This window comes from Salvelinus sp. IW2-2015, linkage group LG36, assembly GCF_002910315.2.
Source record: "Salvelinus sp. IW2-2015 linkage group LG36, ASM291031v2, whole genome shotgun sequence".
Lineage (NCBI taxonomy): Eukaryota > Metazoa > Chordata > Actinopteri > Salmoniformes > Salmonidae > Salvelinus > Salvelinus sp. IW2-2015.
This window is the reverse complement of record NC_036875.1, coordinates 36575159-36595285: the sequence shown is the minus strand read 5'-3', so window position 1 is coordinate 36595285 and position 20127 is coordinate 36575159. Positions and strand designations below refer to the sequence as shown.

The 20127-nt window shown below is 44.2% G+C and overlaps 2 protein-coding genes across 3 annotated transcripts in view; one reads left to right on the top strand and one right to left on the bottom strand.

Annotated features, from left to right (window-relative positions):
• Positions 1-12470, top strand: part of LOC111959810 (protein mono-ADP-ribosyltransferase PARP14) — a 42178-nt gene extending 29708 nt beyond the window's left edge. The window contains exons 26-31 of the mRNA XM_023981605.2: positions 5527-5703; positions 5866-6048; positions 6363-7004; positions 7195-7358; positions 9306-9480; positions 9686-12470. Coding sequence (XP_023837373.2) covers positions 5527-5703; positions 5866-6048; positions 6363-7004; positions 7195-7358; positions 9306-9480; positions 9686-9981 — 1637 coding nt within the window. The 3' untranslated portion in view covers positions 9982-12470. The remainder of the gene's footprint in view (positions 1-5526; positions 5704-5865; positions 6049-6362; positions 7005-7194; positions 7359-9305; positions 9481-9685) is intronic.
• Positions 12471-12521: 51 nt separating this feature from the next.
• Positions 12522-19006, bottom strand: LOC111959741 (UBX domain-containing protein 4). 2 transcript variants are annotated; one of them, XM_023981529.2, is made up of 13 exons: positions 18787-19006; positions 18207-18309; positions 18051-18079; positions 17710-17828; positions 17449-17614; positions 15580-15715; positions 15450-15501; positions 14890-15054; positions 14537-14664; positions 14288-14390; positions 14030-14161; positions 13543-13766; positions 12522-13227 (listed from the first exon to the last, which is right to left on the bottom strand). In XM_023981529.2, the coding sequence occupies exons 1-13, from the start codon at positions 18866-18868 to the stop codon at positions 13089-13091; spliced, it is 1578 nt and encodes a 525-aa protein (XP_023837297.1). In that variant the 5' UTR covers positions 18869-19006; the 3' UTR covers positions 12522-13088. The 2 variants fall into 2 exon arrangements, with proteins under 2 accessions (XP_023837297.1, XP_023837298.1); XM_023981530.2 differs by having other exon boundaries at positions 14890-15042.
• Positions 19007-20127: the final 1121 nt, after the last annotated feature.

Genomic DNA, 20127 nt, shown 5'->3' with positions numbered 1-20127 from the left:
GGCAGTGTATCAAATACTTGTTCTCCCCACTGTATGTAATCTTCTGACCCACTGGAATTGTGATACATTGAATTATAATAATCTGTCTGTAAACAATTGTTGGAAAAATTACTTGTGTCAAGCACAAAGTAGATGTCCTAACCGACTTGCCAAAACTATAGTTTGTTAACAAGAAATGTGTGGAGTGGTTGAAAAACAAGTTTTAATGACTCCAACCTATGTGTATGTAAACTTCCGACTTCAACTGTAGGTATTCCTTTTGTCCAGATGGGATAAGGCAGCGTGCAGTGCGATGGCGGTAAGCAAATGAAGTGGGTCTAGGGTGTCAGGTAAGGTAGAGGTGATATGATCCTTAACTAGCCTCTCAAAGCACTTCATGATGACAAAAGTGAGTGCTACAGGATGATGGTCATTTAGTTCAGTTACCTTTGCTTTTCTCGGTACAGGAACAATGGTGGAGATCTTGAAGCAAGTGGGGACAGCAGACTGGGATAGGGAGTGATTGAATATGTCCGTAAACACTCCAGCCAGCTGGTCTGCGCATGTTCTGAGGACGCCGCCTAGGGATGCTGTCTGGGCCGGCAGCCATGCAAGGGTTAACATGCTTAAATGTCTTACTCACGTCAGCAACAGAGAACGAGAGCCCACAATCAAAAGTGGGTGAAGAAGGTGTTAAGCTTGTCCAGGAGCAAGACGTCGGTGTCCGTGACGTGGCTGGTTTTCCCTTTGTAATTCATGATTGTCTGGAGTCCCTGCCACATACATCTTGTGTCTGGGCTGTTGAATTGCGACTCCACTTTCTCTTTGTACTGACGTTTTGCCTGTTTGATTGCCTTACGGAGGGAATAACTACACTGTTTGTATTCAACCATATTCCCAGTCACCTTGCCATGGTTAAAGGCAGTGGTTCATGCTTTCAGTTTTGCGCGTCTGCTGCCATCTATCCACGGTTTCTGGTTTGGGTAGGTTTTAATAGTCACAGTGGGAACAACATCCCCTATACACTTCCTGATTAACTTAATCACCGTGTCTGTCTATACGTCAATGTTATTCTCAGAGGCTACCCGGAACAAAATAATCTTGAAGCATGGATTCCAATTGGTCAGACCAGCTTTGAATAGACCTTAGCATGGGTGCTTCCTGTTTTAAGTTTCTGCCTATAGGAAGGAAGGAGCTAAATGGAGTCATGATCTGAAGGAGAGCTACTGAGGATGGTCACTGACTCCTGTCTGTCATATCGTTAACCTGAGTCTAGAGGAAGTTGTTTGTCCTCATGCCTGGAGGGAAGCCAAAGTCATTCCGTTACCCAAGAGTGGTAAAGTGGCCTTTACTGGTTGTAACAGCAGACCTATCAGCTTGTTGCCAGCTGTTAGGTTCTTATTTTTCAGAGTAAATAACTCGCAGACACTAGAGAAGCTTAACCTAGTTTAATTCTTCTCAAAGGGTCGACACAGCTGTATTCAGACAAAAAAAACATTTCACACAAGCACTGATATTTAACCCTTTCTCCTAGGCTGAGTCCCCTCCTCCACAACCGAACAGTCAATGCATCTCTGCTGCTAGACAGAACCTTAGTGATATCTGTTCTTCCTCACTTCATCTAACCTGACCTCTACACCAAAGTGTTCACTCCTCCCCAACTCAAGGCTGTCATGGTTATTGATACCAGACTGTGTCTCTTCTCCTCCCAGAGGGTCCCTGATGGCTAACAATAACATATCCTGACATAATATAAATGTTATACATGACCCTCTCTCCCACAGTGACATTTGTTAGTTTCTAAGATCTCCACCCGTCTCCCCTTATCAATGCCTGCCACATGTAACCGCTTCCCTGCACTCAACACATTCCAAGCTAAGCTGCATCCACTAAATACCTTCCTCCTGTAACCCTTAATTTCTGTTGTAGACCCTCAACCTTAGCACTCCATCAGTGACATGTGTAGTGGAAATGTCAGTACTGAGAGAGACTTGGACAATTATTCAAGCAATCATCTTTATTCAACATCGATTAATTATTGCAATAATGAAACCGTCGAGCGCACACTCTAGGTTGTGTTGCCGAGAGCTTATTAACTGATAATGAAAAAACGTCTTATATAGGCCCTAAATGCTCAGTCAGTCTTTTCTACCCTTCCCATAAGCCACCTTGGTCCATCTCCTGGTTATCTGCACGGGATGTTGTTTTACTTCCAACCCGGCTTAGTTTCCCAGATGCAAGAAAAATGAGACAATGAGACATTGTTCTAAACTCTTCCAGGCTATCTCTACCTCGGGTCACACACACCACATCTTGTCTATAGAATGCCAGCTTTTAGAATTTTATCACCAAGTCATTGTCAGCTCAAGCTATCCTTAGCAAAACCCATTTCCTTAACCAGATGCCCAGACTAACTGCAGGAAGCTAGAGTGGACACCATAAAAACTCAGCATTAGCAGGCCAGTCTTACGCTTGGTTAAATATATAACCGTTTACTATTAATATCAAACAAGTCAGGTAAGTATGTAATTTTTCCCTGACACATGAATAAGTAACATTTCATATTCTCAGAACCCAACACAGCTCTTAGCAAACTGTTGGAAAAATTGTGTTTGACCAAATACAATGCTATTTCTCTGCAAACAAATTGACTTTCGGCATGCTTATAGAGAAGGGAACTCAACATATACTGCACTGACAAATGACTGATGATTGGTTGAAAGATTGATAATAAGATGGTTGTGGGAACTGTATTGTTGGATTTCAGTGCAGCCTTTGATATTATTGACCATGACCTGTGTTATGGCTTTTCAATCTCTGCCATACAGTGGATTCAGAGCTATCTATCTAATAGAACTCAGGGGGTTCTCTTTAATGGAAGCCTCTATAATGTCAAACATGTAAAGTGTGGTGTACCGCAGGGCAGCTTTCTAGGCCCTCTACTCTTTTCTATTTTTACCAATGACCTGCCACTGGCATTAAACAAAGCCTGTGTGTCCATGTATGCTGATGATTCAACCATATACGTGTCAGCCACCACAGCTAATGAAGTCACTGAAACTCTTAACAAGGAGTTGCAGTCAGTTTTGAAATTGGTGGGCAATAATAAACTGGTCCTGAACATCTCTTAAACTAAGAGCATTGTTTTTGATACAAATCATTCCCTAAACACTAGACCGCAGCTTAATCTGGTAATGAATGGTATGGCTGTTGAACAAGTTGACTAAATTACTTGTTACCTTAGATTGTAAACTGTCATGGTCAAAACATAGATGCAATGGTTATAAAGATGGGGAGAAGTCTGTCCATAATAAAGAGATGCTCTGCTTTTTTGACAACACACTCCAAAAAGTTGTCTTATCTTAATTATTGTCCAGTCATGTGGTCAAGTGCTGCAAAGAAATACCTAGCTAGTGAAGTTGTAGCTGAACCAGAACAGAGCAGCACGTCTTGCTCTTCATTGCAATCAGAGGGCTAATATAAATACTATGCATGCCAGTCTCTCTTGGCTAAGAGTTGAGGAGAGATTGACTGCAGGACATCTTCCTTTTATAAGAAACAATGTGTTGAAAATTACCTCACTAGATGTGCCATCAGCGGTCTTTTCACAGTCCCCAAATCCAGAACAAAATCATGAAAGCATACAGCATTATACTTTGCCTTAAGGAAAGTATTCAGACACCTTGACTTTCCACATTTTGTTAGGTTACAGCCTAATTATAAAATGTATTAAATCGTTTTTTCCCCTCAATCTACACACAACAGCCCATAATGCAAAAACAGGTTTTTAGAAATGTTTGCTAGTTTATTAAAAATTAAAAACGGAAATATCAAATTTACGTAAGTATTCAGACCCTTTACTCATTACTTTGTTGAATCACCTTTGTCAGCGATTACAGCCTCGAGTCTTCTTGGGTATGACACTACAAGCTTGGCACACCTGCAATTAGGGAGTTTCTCCCATTCTTCTCTGCAGATCCTCTCAAGTTCTGTCAGGTTGGATGGGGAGCGTTGCTGCACAACTATTTTCAGGTCTCTTCAGAGATGTTCGATCGGGTTCAAGCCCGGGCTCTGGCTGGGCCCTCAAGGACATTCAGAGACTTGTCCCGAAGTCACTCCCACGTTGTCCTGTTGGAAGGTTGAACCTTCGCCCAGAGGTTTCATCAGACTAGAGAATATTGTGTCTCATGGTCTGAGTTTTTTTTAAGTGCATTTTGGCAAACTCCAAGCGGGCTGTCATGTGCCTTTTACTGAAGAGTGGCTTCCATCTGGCCACTCTACCATAAAGGCCTGATTGGTGGAGTACTGCAGAGATGGTTGTCCTTCTGGAAGGTTCTACCATCTCCATAGAGGCTGCAGAAATTTTTTGGTACCCTTCCCCAGATCTGTGCCTCAACACAATCCTATCTTGGAGCTCTACAGACATTTCCTTCGACCTCATAGCTTGGTTTTTGCTCTGACATGAACTGTCAACTGTGGGACCTTATATAGACAGGTGTGCGCCTTTCCAAATCACCTCCAATCAATTACATTTACCACAGGTGGAATCCAATCAAGTTGTAGAAACATCTTAAGGATGATCGATGGAAACAGGATGCACCTGAGCTCAATTTCGAGTCTCATAGCAAAGGGTCTGAATACTTATGTAAATAAGGTATATCTGTTTTTTGTTTTCAATAAATTTGCAAACATTTCCAAAAATACTTTTCACTGTGTCATTATGGGTTTATTGTATGTAGATTTGCTGAGRATTTTTATTTTATTTAATCYGTTTTAGAATAAGACTAACATAAATAATTGTTAAATAAATAAAAAGTCAAGGGGTCTGAATACTTTCCGAAGGCACTGTATAGAGCCATTATTGCATGGAACTCCCATCTCATATTGCTCAAATGAACAGCAAACCTGCTTTTAAAAAACAACAACAGAGAAAGCAACACCTCACGGCACAACGCCTCTCCCCTCTTTAACCTAGATATTTGTGTGWATGTATTGATATGTAGGCTACGAGTGCCGTTTTCAAATGTATGTAGTTCTGTCCTTGAGCTGTCCTTGTCTATTAATGTTCTGTATTATTTCATGTTTTGTGTGGACCCCTGGAAGAGTAGCTACTGCTTTCGCAACAGCTCATGGGGATCCTAATAAAATAACAAATACTCTAATCTGGTAGTGGGGTGGTACTTGTTCACTTAGTCTGACCAATGGCTCAGCTTAGTTGCCTATACACACCATTGACAGACACTAACAGAGGGCCACTCAGAGATGTCATCTCAGACAGATCCAGCTCAGAGAGGCCCAGCTCCTGAGCTCCCATCAGCAGCAGATTTTAATTTCAAATGGAAAATGAATGTGTTCATGCAACAACAACAATAACGTGAGTCAAATTGAAACCAAAGCGCATCAATTCGTTCCCCTAATCAAACAAATCTATTCCTGTATTGTATCGGAGCTCTAGATACGTATCGAATCGTAAACTGCCCTAATATACATTCATTCTAACACAGTAAAAAATKACTTGCTAATCCTTTTTTTCCGTTCTGATCCCAGGGACCCAACCCAGTGATGGTGTTGTCATGACCAAGCCTGGGAATCTCAAGACCAAGCACATCATCCACATGGTGGGACAGACCAAGGAGAAGGAGATCACCAGCTCCATGCTTAAAGTGTTAAAGATGTGTGAAGACCAGAAAATACAATCTGTCTCTTTCCCAGCGCTCGGTACAGGTAGGCATAATAACAATCTAGTATTATTGTTGAAAACCTTACAGTGACGTGTATTATTTGCTGTCCATGTACTGTATGAAGATATAACAAATAAATACACTGGACACTAAAGACACAAGTGTCTGTTCTAACAGATGTGGTATTGTTTGTGGCCTTGTACAGGTGCTGGTAACTTGGGAGCAGTGCAGGTCGGGAATGCAATGATGGCCGCGATAGCTGATTTACTGATAAGCATCAGAACTCCGTCAGTTACAACGATTCACATTGTTATATTCCAAGCCAAGATGATAAAGGACTTTGAGGAGGTTATGAAAAGGTTCAAGAAGGTGATCCCCAAGCCTGCAGGTAGGTGTCAGGGTTTTAAGACCAGAGTTGAAGCTGCAACCTTTAACTTAAAGTCCCACAGTAAAGTAAACACACTTAAGGGCACAAAAATATGTGCCTTTTGTTTAGTCAATCCGGTGGATAAATGAGGTTCTAAGGAGGTGGGAGTGGGACTTTAATCATCAATATACCTTTAAGAATTTGGCTGTATACAGAATTAGATCATGTTCTTTTTCTGTTTCATTAATACAAAACCAAAGCATACAATGTTGTTATTTTTGAAAGTCTTGTAAGGTTCCTCACAGCACTCTTTGTTTTTTAATTCACTCCCATAGCCCAAAAGTTATCAAAAACTGCCAAAACAACCAGACCAACCCAGCCCACCCCTACCAAACCAGCCCTGTTTTTGGCCAGTGCCACAGCAGCCGTGGTCTTCCCCGGTATGGAGGCTGTGGTGTATGGGCCCTCCCCTGCCAGCCTGACCAAGGTGAAGAAACTCCTGGACGAGCTGATCTCTGAGGAGTGCATTAGCCAGGACCTTCTCTCCAGCCACCTGCCCCTGCTCCTGGAGGCCCAGAAGGAGGCCATCGTGGCTCTGAGCCAGAAGAACCAGGTCCATGTCCTGGTGGCGYCCCCAGACAAGATGACCATCTCTGGGAAGAAAGACGACGTTCTCTCCGCCGTCCTCCAGATTAAGGACTATCTGCAGGGGGCAAGGGACAGGGAGAGCCGGGAGGGAGAGGAGAAGAGGCTGAGGGAGACGGTGCGCTGGGAAGCGGGGGAGGGAGAGACCTGGGGAGAGCTGGACTGTAGTCTAAGCTATGATCTGGAGCTGGCCTTCCACAGGAAAGAGAAGCGTTTTAAATATAACCACCAGGGGGAGACATTCACTGTGGACCTGAAGGACATGCAGCAGACCGACAGCAAAGGGACCATCACCAGGGTCAAAAGGAGCCTTGTGGCGGACTCTGAAACAGGTAATGCCTCGGTTTTAATGTTTAGGAAAAGGTTTTATATGAAAGTATAGTTTTTAGTTCATACAAATGTATAGTTTTATACAGTGTCCAATACAGAATATTAAGAGAATTTTCCTGTCAAACTTCGGTGATAACGCTCATGGTCGTGTTTTTACATTGATGATCTGTTCAATTATTTTCTGTTTTTCAGCCGTCATTCAGTTCCCACAGAGCTGGACTAGAATGGAGGGCAAGGATCTGGAGATCGTCACACTGGCTCCCAATTCAGGAGAGTACCAGAGAATTGAGAATGAGTTCATTGCAACCAGCAAGAACCCAAGTACTAATACGCAGCCAACCATTCAAATTGTCCAGGTAAATCAAATCACATTTTATTTGTCACATACACATGGTTAGCAGATGTTAATGCGAGTGTAGATAAATGCTTGTGCTTCTAGTTCCGACCATGCAGTAATATCTAACAAGTAATCTAACAATTTCACATCAACTACCTTATATACACAAGTGTAAAGGAATGAATTAGAATATGTCCCAGCTTTGATGCACCTGTACTGACCTCACCCTCTGGATGATAGCGGGGTGAACAGGCAGTGGCTCGGGTGGTTGTTGTCCTTGATGATCTTTTTGGCCTTCCTGTGACATCGGGTGGTGTAGGTGTCCTGGAGGGCAGGTAGTTTGCCCCCGGTGATGCGTTGTGCAGACCTCACTACCCTCTGGAGAGCCTTACGGTTGTGGGCGGAGCAGTTGCCGTACCAGGCGGTGATACAGCCCGACAGGATGCTCTCGATTGTGCATCTGTAAAAGTTTGTGAGTGATTTTGGTGACAAGCTGAATTTTTTCAGCCTCTGGAGGTTGAAGAGGCGCTGTTGCGCCTTCTTCACCACGCTGTCTGTGTGGGTGGACCATTTCAGTTTGTCCGTGATGTGTACGCCGAGGAACTTAAAACTTTCCACCTTCTCCACTACTGTCCTGTCGATGTGGATAGGGGGATGCTCCCTCTGCTGTTTCCTGAAGTCCACGATCATCTCCTTTGTTTTGTTGACGTTGAGTGTGAGGTTATTTTCCTGATACCACACTCACCAAGGGTGCGTTCTCAGCCCTCTCCTGTACTTCCTGTTCACCCATGACTGCGTGGCCCTCACCTCCTCCCTGTAGGCCGTCTCGTCGTTGTTGGTAATCAAGCCTACCACTGTAGTGTCGTCTGCAAACTTGATGATTGAGTTGGAGGCGTGCATGGCCACGCAGTCGTGGGTGAACACGGAGTACAGGAGAGGGCTCAGAACGCACCCTTGTGGGGCCCCAGTGTTGAGGATCAGCTGGGTGGAGATGTTGTTTCCTACCCTCACCACCTTGGGGGCGGCCTGTCAGGAAGTCCATGACCCAGTTGCACAGGGCGGGGTCGAGACCCAGGGTCTCGAGCTGAATGACAAGTTTGGAGGGTACTATGGTGTTAAATGCTGAGCTGTAGTCGATGAACAACATTCTTACATAGGTATTCCTCTTGTCCAGATGGGTTAGGGCAGTGTGCAGTGTGATTGCGTCGTCTGTGGACCTATTGGGACGGTAAGCAAATTGGAGTGGGTCTAGGGTGTCAGGTAGGGTGGAGGTGATATGATCCTTGACTAGTCTCTCAAAGCACTTCATGATGACGGAGGTGAGTGCTACGGGGCAATAGTCATTTAGCTCAGTTACCTTCGCTTTCTTGGGAACAGGAACAATGGTGGCCCTCTTGAAGCATGTGGGAACAGCAGACTGGGATAAGGATAGATTGAATATGTCCGTAACACACCAGCCAGCTAGTCTGCGCATGCTCTGAGGACGCGGCTAGGGATGCCGTCTGGGGCGGCAGCCTTGCGAGGGTTAACACATTTAAATGCTTTAGTCACATTGGCTGCGGTGAAGGAGAGTCTGCAGGTTTTGGTAGCGGGCCGTGTCGTTGGTACTGTATTGTCCTCAAAGCGAGCAAAGAAGTTGTTTAGTTTGTCTGGGAGAAGGACATCCTGGTCCGCGACGGGGCTGGTTTTCTTTTTGTAGTCCGTGATAGACTGTAGACCCTGCCACATACCTCTCGTGTCTGAGCCGTTGAAATGCGACTCTACTTTGTCTCTATACTGACGCTTAGCTTGTTTGATTGCCTTGCGGAGGGAATAGCTACACTGTTTGTATTCGGTCATGTTTGCAGTCGTCTTGCCCTGATTAAAAGCAGTGGTTCGCGCTTTCAGTGAGGTGTTACTGTTGTGATGTATAGATTACATATATAACCAGAATATTTTTTTTCTTCTTCTCAATTACCACTGACAGATCCAGAGGATTCAGAGCAAAGACCAGTGGCAGAGGTACGCAGTGAAAAAACAGGCGATGGATAAGAAGTATCCCAAAAACAAGAACGAGCTGAACCTTTACCACGGAACAACCAAAGACATCTGTCAGAAAATCAACACCTGTGGTTTCAACAGGAGCTTCTGTGGGAGAAACGGTACGGAACAATCTATAGCCTCGTTACTGCTCTCTTCAGGTAGATACTGACAGTGCTCTTAGGAGGAGCTTAATCAAAGATTTAGCAAACAATTTAAAGTTCTTATCACAGCAAAAACAGTCTTGTGGTTTGACTAGATTCCTGAAGATGAAGCCCTCCATTTTCATTCAGTGTTTAATTAACCTTGAATCTGTTTTCCTCTTAGCTACTGCATACGGCGACGGGACTTACTTTGCCAAAGAGATGTGGTACTCGTGCCACGATACATACTCCAAACCAGATGCCAGTGGGCTGAAGTACATGTACCGTGCCAGGGCGCTGGTGGGTTCACCCTGCCTGGGGGGGAAAGGCATGAAGGAGCCAAACCCCCTGAACCCCGCTGACCTCCGCCTGGGGCTACATGACTGTGCCGTCAATGATCTGCAGAATCCGTTTATCTATGTGGTGTTCTGTGATGCAGGTGCCTATCCAGACTACCTCATCAGCTTCAAGACCATCTGAGAGATGGAAATCTTATTTTAAGGACTGAAACAACAATTAAAAACTTGTCAAATACTTAGGAGGCAAGTAGACCTAATGCCTTAAAGTAGAGTATTGATATTTTCCTAGGTATGAGGCTCTTTAACCAGGTCGAAGGTGGGAAATTCTGCGTTTTAGTTTGGCACAGAGAAGCTGTGACATGTTTAGTTTATTAGAATCCCCATTAGCTACTGCACATGCAGCAGCTACTCTTCCTGGGATCCACATAAAACGTACAAATACATGACAAAGTACAGATAAGAACATAAGATATTAAAATAAGTTATAGTTGAAGTCAGAAGTTTACATACACCTTAGCCAAATACATTTAAACATAGTTTTTCACAATTCCTGACATTTAATCGTAGTAAAAATTCCCTGTCTTAGGTCAGTTAGGATCACCACTTTATTTTAAGAATGTGAAATGTCAGAATAATAGTAGAGAATTATTTATTTTAGCTTTAATCACATTCCTAGTGGGTCAGAAGTTTACATGCTACTAAATACTAATTGAGTGTATGGCCTTTAAATTGTTTAACTTGGGTCAAACGTTTCAGGTAGCCTTCCACAAGCTTCCCACATTAAGTTGGGTGAATTTTGGCCCCTTCTTGACAGAGCTGGTGTAACTGAGTCATGTTTGTAGGCCTCCTTGCTCGCACATGCTTTTTCAGTTCTGCCTACAAATTTTCTATGGGATTGAGGTCAGGGCTTTGTGATGGCCACTCCAATACCTTGACTTTGTTGTTCTAAAGCCATTTTGCACAACTTCGGAAGTATGTTTGGGGTCATTGTCCATTTGGAAGACCCATTTGCGACCAAGCTTTAACTTCCTGACCGATGTCTTGAGATGTTGCTTCAATATATCTACATAATTTTCCTACCTCATGATGCCATCTATTTTGTGAAGTGCACCAGTCCCTCCTGCAGCAAAGCACCCCCACATCATGATGCTGCCACCTTCGTGCTTCAAGTTTGGGATGGTGTTCTTCGGCTTGCAAGCATCCCCTTTTTTCCTCCAAACATAACAATGGTCATTATGGCCAAACAGTTCTACTTTTGTTTCATCAGACCAGAGGACATTTCTCCAAAAAGTACGATCTTTGTCCCCATGTGCAGTTGCAAACCGTAGTCTGGCTTTTTTTATGGCGGTTTTGGAGCAGTGGCTTCTTCCTTGCTGAGGGGCCTTATGTCAATATAGTCAGGTTATGTTGATATAGAACTCATTTTTACTGTGGATAGATACTTTTGTACCTGTTTCCTCCAGCATCTTCACAAGGTCCTTTGCTTTTGTTCTGGGATTGATTTGCACATTTCGCACCAAAGTACGTTCATCTCTAGGAGACAGAACGGGTCTCCTTCCTGAGCGGTATGACGGCTGCGTGGTCCCAATACTTGCGTACTATTGTTTGTACAGATGAATGTGGTACCTTCAGGTGTTTGGAAATTGCTCCCAAGGATGAACCAGACTGGTGGCGGTCTAAAAAAAAATCTGAGGTCTTGACTGATTTCTTTTGATTTTCCCATGATTTCAAGCAAAGAGGCACTGAGTTTGAAGGTAGGTTTTGAAATACATCCACAGGTACACCTTCAATTGACTCAAATGATGTCAATTAGCCTATCAGAAGCTTCTAAAGCCATGACATAATCTGGAATTTTCCAAGCTGTTTATAGGCAGTCAATTTAGTGTATGTAAACTTCTGACCCACTGGAATTGTGATAGTGAAATAATCTGTGGACAATTGTGTCATGAAAAAAGTAGATGTCCTAACCGACTTGCCAAAACTATAGTTTGTTAATAAGAAATTTGTGGAGTGGTTGAAAAACGAGTTTTAATGACTCCAAACTAAGGGTATGTAAACTTCCGACTTCAACTGTATATATAGAGAAGACAACAAAGATACTATTCTTGTATACAGCCTCAATGGCTATGTGTAGTTTGTTTTTTAAATTATCATGACAATGCTAGCTGAGTCGTTCCACCAATTCAGTGCCTTTTGAGAAGTGTAACGTCACCTAATTTTAACATGATCATAAGAGCACATGCATGTTCAATTTTTTTTCTTCTCCCCATTTCAAGGGGTTAAATAAAAGACTATAGTAATCTTAAATCAGCCATGAAAATGGAAGCTTGTGTTCAACGGAGGGGCAATTGAATGCAAGCTTACATTTCTAGCCAGTCTCTGGGTAACAGGGTAGACGTGTTATGCTCGACCTGCTCAGTTTTCTACCAGAAAGGACCTAAAACAGAACCAGCTCACCTGATTTGACTGTTTCTTTTGAAAATAAATAGTTTGACCATATTAAAACGAGAGTTCCGATAACAGGGTGACCTTAAAATTAGGGACAGACGTAAATTAATCACTATCCTGTGATATATACACACAACTTTAGGTCATAATTACCATTTTATAAAGCAAGAATCTCAAATCAATTGTATTTTGCACATCTGAACCAATAAAGACCTGATTGTTTCACAGCTCATTAGATGACATTGCAAACCAAAAAAAGTATTACGGTAAGGCTTGATTTATGATTGTTTATTGAAAAACATGTATTTTTATTCCCATAGTTAAATGAGAGCAGTACAGTGGTTTCCCATGTTCAACTGGTAGTAGAAACACATTCTACTAACGAGGGAGGTAGTCTATACCAAGGGGCCACAGCCTTGGTTAAACACTGCTACACACACAGCCCCCTCTGCCAGACCAGAGGCCTCATATCATACATCATTAAACAGCGTTTTATCTGGTTATTGAATGTTAAATAAAACACAAAAGTTCTCATTTAGACAAGGCCATCAATCAACACCTGTCTCAGCCCTTCATCAGACATGTCAGGATACTGAAGGTCCCCCCCAGGCTGGTTGTATTCTGTAAGAGGCTGAATGAATCAAGTAACAGTTTCAACACAAAGGGGGTCTTCTCTGTTCAAGCCCAACGGTCAGGAGGTAAACTTGATTACATCTACCCATGCAGGGAAGGAGCAGAGTACAGGCTTAGACAAGATAAACATAAAACAAACAGCCCTAATATTAGCAGGAGGGGGGGAAAGGGAGAGATGGGAGGAGGGAGGGCGAGAGTGTTATTGCACTACATCTGCTGGGTAGAGTTTCCGTTCCAAGTGTTATTTTCATCCTCACTGTCCTGGTGATTCCGTAGCCTGTGGATTTTGCCGTCTCGTTTGAAGTCTACTGGTTGCTTCTCCAGTGTGCGTTTGCGAAGGGTTTCTCTGAAGATGTGAAACAAACCAATTAGGCTTTAGAACACCCAATCTTACACAACCACACTATTCAATCAAACCCCGAGATTCATTCTCAGAATTCTTTGCCCTCTGGCTACAACAACAAAGCATGTTTGTGTTATGACCTCTGATAATGATTACCCTGGACGAGTCTAACCATTCCATTACAATGTAATTGTACATTGTAGCAATCGGGCAAAGTCTTGTCACCTGAACTCCTAACCATAATGTACCATCACAACAATCTCAGCTACTCCTAAACATAAGAGTGTACATCGAAGAGCCTGCTGGATGGGGCCTCACCTCTTCGGTTCAGCAGATGAGGAGGAACCAGAGCCTGAGTTAGTGTTGGGCTGCTGGGCTGGGCCTCTGGGGCCTGCTGCTCCGGGGGTGGGGGGGCTGGTGAAGAGGAAGCCGCTCAGGAACCTCCACACAGCCAGCAGGGGGTAGAGGATGGTACCCAACACAGCCCAGATACCCCCTCCAGAGGACGACTGCACCACCGTGTTATTGGGCCGTCCTGTTTGCTGGAAGCGGTTAGGAAGGATATAAAACACATTATACTCAGTGTAGTCATTTTACCAGGGAAAACAAGCAAAAAGTCCCTAAAACAAACATGGGAAACTAGACCAATGTACACAAAGAAACCTAAACCTTACATAAAGTCAACCATACATGCATGGTCGAGGACTACATCTAACTGTGCAGTGATACTATGACACTGTCTTGTTGTGAATTCACAAATGACAAAGTGGAAAATGGGAGATGTATTTGGTTTCCAGGCACTCACAGGCAGCAGGACTATGGAGGCACCGGGAGTCAGCTCCAACTCCAGTAGAGTCTTACCCAGGTCGTCAGCCGTAAACTCCCTGCGAGGGAACATAGTCGCCAGGGAGAAGTTGCCATATCGATTTCCCACTTCCTGAAAGGAGAAATACAAACTCTTTTGTGACAGCCGGCATGATGATATTTAATATCATATTCCACCAGAGAGAATGAACATGTTCTTAATATTCACTTGTCTAACTTGAGTTGGGACAAGTCTTACATTGACAGCAAACTGCCGAGCCTCATTCAGTCTGGCCTCTGAGGAGAACTGCCTGGTGAAGAAAGAACCATCTGGGAGACGGAACTGTATTCTTGCTATGGCGCTGGAGGAAAATAACACAGTTTTTAAAATGTTATTCTATGATTAAATTAGTGTTGACATACAACATAGAACTTCTTGGGTGTAAAAAAAAAAATTACTGTTTAAAGTGAATCTACATTTTCTCCTGTGACTAAAGTAGCTTTATACCTCCTCTCCCTGTGTGCGATATCCTTCTTGGCCTCCGCCTCTGCTTGTCTGGCCTGCAGTGCTGCCAGCCGGGCTGCCTCCACCTCCTCCTGGTTATTGGCATAGCGGGCAGCTCTGTCAGCACGGTCCTGTGGGGACAAACTTGCATCAGCCAGCCACTATACTCATTCCACACCACCACAACAAACAATGTCTATTTCATCACCAAACCCTGCAGTGTTCACTCAGGCCACTAGAGGGAGTTATTAATGAGTGAAAGTTTAATCAGAGAGGCCCAACAAGGGATTATTATTTTAGTTCAAAGTCTGGTGGGTTTTGAAGCTGAGGGGTGAGAGTTTGATGCATTTGTTTACCAGGGCGATCTGTGCTTTGACACGCTCCCTGGCAGCCTTCTCCTCTGCCTTCTCTCTGCTCCTCTCATCCATAATGCGCTTGGTCTTCTCATCCTCGTTCTTCCTCTTGAAGTCCAGCATCTCCTTCCCCATCTTCCTTCTCTCCATCTCCTTCTTTATTTCGCCCTGACCATCATCACACAGAAATAGATACAGGCGCACACAAGTATCAATAGGCCATCCATTCTATGTATACACATTTAGATTAGCCAAAATGTGCATTTTATAGTATTAAAGGAGCAGTATGGGCCACCAGCAGAGGTGTCAGTAGAGGAGGTGCCAGTAGGGGACACCAGCAATGTGTCAGTAGGGTACACCAGCGGAGGTGTCAGTAGGGTACACCAGCGGAGGTGTCAGTAGGGTACACCAGCGGAGGTGTCAGTAGGGTACACCAGCGGAGGTGTCAGTTGGGACACTAGAGGAGGTGTCAGTTGGGGAGGTGTCAGTAGGGGACACCAGCGGAGGTGTCAGTAGGGGGGGGTGTCAGTAGGGGACACCAGCGAGGTGTCAGTATTCTTTACCTCCTCATCTTTTTTTTTCTGATCCCGTCTCTCCTCCAGTTTCTTTGTTAACCTACAGAAAGGAAGGTTTCAAAAGATAAAGCATATTTCAACCCTCCATCCCTGCTCCTCTGTTGTGTGTCCTTCCTACCTCTCCACCTTAGCATCAAGGCCCCCGTCAGGCTGAGAGCTGGTTGATGCGTCGTCTGACAATGCGCTCCTGTCTTTCCCGGGGGTGACCACTGAGGCTGATGCTCCGCCTTCCTCTGCTGCCCTGGACAGGGATTCTGAGCAGAACCACAAGTGGATTACAGAAATCATTATCAGTGCGTGTTTCTCAATATGCATACTACCGTGCTCGATGCGCGGCGTGCATTCCTCGACACCGTTCTCTTGAGTATGGTTCTTGTGAGGACGAGTGTGGAGAATATTGTTTTACATGGTTGTTTCAGATTTAAGTGCATAGTTTCAGTTGAAGCTTGCATTGATGCATACTTCAAAATATGTACAAACGGAGTACGCATTCAAGAAGTGCCCTCCGTGCTCCGTTTTGCATACTTTGATTTGAATCCATACTCCAACACTCCCGTGCTTGGAGCACGTCAGCATACATTTTGAGAAACACCAAGTGTATCAATTAACAGCAATCATGTCAGTGTCTCTATTTAAGTCTACACATTGTTGTTCATATCAACAGGACACTATATACAAAGGTATGGGGACACCCCTTCAAATGAGTGGATTCGGCTATTTCAGCCACACCTGATGCTGACAGGTGTATAAAATCGAGCACACAGCCATGCCATCTCCATAGACAAACGTTGGCAGTAGAATGGTCTTACTGAAGAGCTCAGTGACTTTCAACATGGCACTGTCATAGGAGGCCTCCTTCCAACAAGTCAGTTCATCAAATCTCTGCCCTGCTAGAGCTGCCCCGGTCAACTCTAAGTGGTGTTATTATGAAGTAGAAACGGCTCAGCCGCGAAGTGGTAGGCCACACAAGCTCACAGAACTGGACCGCCGAGTGCTGAAACGCATAGCATATACAAATCATCTGTCCTCGGTTGCAACACTCACTACCAAGTTCCAAACTGCCCCTGGAAGCAACGTCAGCACAAGTCTTCGTCAGGAGCTTCATGAAATGGGTTTCCATGGCCGAGCACAAGCCTAAGATCATCATGTGCAATGCCGAGCCTCGGCTAGAGTGGTGTAAATCACACCGCCATTGGACTCTGGAGCAGTGAAAACGCACTCTCTGGATTGATGAATCACGTTTCAGCATCTGGCAGTCCGACAGAAGAATCTGGGTTGGGCGGATGCCAGGAGAACGCTACCTGCCCCAATGCATAGTGCCAACTGTAAAGTTTGGTGGCGGAGGAATAATGGTCTGGGGCTGTTTTTCATGGTTCGGGCTAGGCCCTTAGTTCCAGTGAAGGGGAATCTTAATGCTACAGCATACAATTACATTCCAGACGATTCTGTGCTTCCAACTTTTTGGCAAGAGTTTGGGGAAGGCCCTTTCCTGTTTCAGCATGACAATGTCCCCTGCACAAAGCGAGGTCCATACAGCAATGGTTTGTCAAGATCCGTGTGGAAGAACTTGACTGGCCTGCACAGAGGCCTGACCTCAACCCCATCAAACACCTTCGGTATGAATTGTTACGCCGACTGCGAGCCAGGCTTAATCGCCCAACATCAGTGCCCGACCTCACGAATACTCGTGGCTGAATGGAAGCAAGTCCCTGCAGCAGTGTTCCATCATATAGTGGAAGAGTGAAGGCTGTTATAGCAGCAAAGGGGGGGCCCAACTCCATATTAATGCCCATGATTTTGGAATGAGATGTTCGACGAGCAGCTGTCCACATAATTTTAGTCATGTAGCGTATCTAGTAACACACACAGAATCACATTTCTGTATAGCGCAACTGCTCGTATTTTGTTGCATTGTTATGCAGCAAAACGACAGTGGTGAACCATCATTAATCAGCATCGTAAACGGTGGTCTGAGACACAAACACACCTTTAGATGTGGATGGCGCTGCAGGTGGTGCGTGGCTGGGCTGGAGCTCCAGTGGGGGTGAGGGGGGCTGTGCTGGGGCTGGCTCTGAGGCTACCCTGGCTGGTGGGCAAGCCTCCACGGGAGTCCCTGCTTCCGCTCCCTCGCCTGCCATCTGCTGGGCGTGCATCTGTAAGGCACAAGAGATGCATGTTCAGTGTGACACCCTCAGCGCTCTTGGAAACAATTTACTGTTATTATTTGTCTTTTCTATTTAAGTCTTACCTGTTTGACTTTGTCGATTCTTTTCATGAGTTCCTCTGCAGAGACACTCCCGGCAACAACTTCCAGGGGGATTCCATTCTCTCCGATAAAGAAACTGGACGGGATGCACACCACTGGGTCTTCAAGGGGAAGTTAAGGGCAAACAAACATAATAATAATAACAATAATAAAAGGGATTGGACTTGATTGCATAGTCTAGAATATGTCTGAAAGAATATGGTTGGTGAATAATCACAGGTATTAGAAGAGATGCAACATCTTCTACACAAAATAATGACTGAGGGATGAGAAACACAACAGTCCAAATATAGGGGTAATAAAAACCCTTTGGAGAAGGATACAGATTTGAGAGAACTGAGAGCATGTCTCGCTAGAAGAAAAAAAAATTAAACATAAGACATAACATTTATGTTAGTATTACAAACGTCATTTGAAAATAATGTAAGGAATCAGTGTGTATCATATCCACACAAGTGTAGGATTGCATTATAGGCTACCTCTTGGCATCCACCTTGATTGCGACACAGCAGTTACGGGAGACCTCGGCCACTCTGTCGTCCTCCCAACTGGACATCATTTGTGCTGACACCTCATCGTCGCCTGGTAGAAGACAATAGTGTCAGAAGTGGTGAATAATTCGCATCACACGCACTGCCCACAAGACAAGTATGTTGGTGATGACAGTCGCTGGTTCTACTGAAATTAGGCAAGGAACGAACGGTGAATAATGACGAGCCAAACGCTATCTATGTTTCTGTTGTATGTAAACAAACGGGTCAGCAAGCTAGCCAGACAGTTTGGTTGTCATTAGCGGCTAGAACTAACCAGTTAACTAACAATTAACTAACTAGCTAAATCGTATTATTTAACGTTAGCTGATATTTGACAGCTGTCATTCCTTTCCGTTTCGACCCGTTGGCTAACGTTACGTCATGTTGTTGATATTCATAGCTAGTTTACTGACAATGACAGAGCTCGTTTGGTCTCAGTTTTCTAGCTACATTAGCGAATCATTCAACTCAACTGGTTTGCTAGCAAATCTGCGCTGGCAAGCTACCGCAATCTACAAAACAATACCTGTTATTACGACGGCGAAGATGGAGCTCTGTTCTTTGGCGGAGATGATGGCTGCTGGAATAGAGCCTTCAAACCAAAGCATTTTAATAAAATGTTGGCTTTTTCTGTTTTGTAATGGTGTCCAGTCGTTTCTATTCTGAAAGTATTAGAAACTGTGCTAGAACGTTCAATCTCATCGCTGAACTAAATTAGCATGGGTGTAGTAGTCCATACGCACGAACGCTTGCTTATGGGACTTGTAGTCCACAATTATGTCAACCGATTAACAGCAGATAGCGCTGTGGTATTGATTAAATATTTGTTGCAGATAACTAGAAAGAGTTGTGAATGTGATTAACGAGACCCTCTGAAAAACCAACGGGTGTGGTAGCTAAGAAAGCATAATAAATATTTGTGATGAGTTATGAGAACTAGAACATTGCATTTGATTAACGTGCTAATAGATCGGCCTCCACTACATTACTTTGTAATGCCAAATTAAAATATAATCTGTAGCCTCAAGGGTTGAATTACATTGTACTATTTGTATTCTAGCCCTTTATGGAAGTATTTTTATTTCACAAGGCAAATAGCCACGTCTATTTTAGCATGTCAAACATCCCAGTGCTTTTTATATAGATTATTTCCCCTCACTCTAATAGTACTCCTAACTAGAGCCCCGATAGCGATACAATGCAGTCTGAAAGTATTTAGACTCCTCAACTTTTTCTATTTATTCACGTTACAGCCCTATTCTAAAATCCTCAATCTACACACAATACCCCATCATGACAACACGAAAACAGTTTTTGTAGAGCGGCCAGACGGAAGTCACTCCTCAGTAAAAGGCACGACAGCCGGCTTGGAGTGACTCAGACCATGAGAAACAAGATTCTCTGGTCTGATGAAACCAAGATTGAACACTTTGGCCTGAATGCCAAGCGTCACGTCTGGAGGAAACCTGGCACCATCCCTAGGGTGAAGCATGGTGCTGGCAGCATTATGCTCTGGGAATGTTTTTCAGCGGCAGGAACTGGGAGACTAGTCATGATCGACAGAAAGATGAAAGAGAGCAAAGTACAGGGAGATCCTTGATGAAAACCTGTTCCAGAGTGCTCAGGACCTCAGACTGGGGCGAAGGTTCACCTTCCAACAGGACAACGACCCTAAGTACACAGCCAAGACAATACAGGAGTGGATGCAGGACAAGTCTCTGAATGGCCTTGAGTGGCCCAGGCAGAGCCTGGACTTGAACCCAATCGAACATCTCTGTAGAGACCTGAACATAGCTCTGCAGTGAAGAATGGGAGAAAATCCCCAAATACAGGTGTGCCAAGTTTGTAGCGTCATAGCATAAAAGAT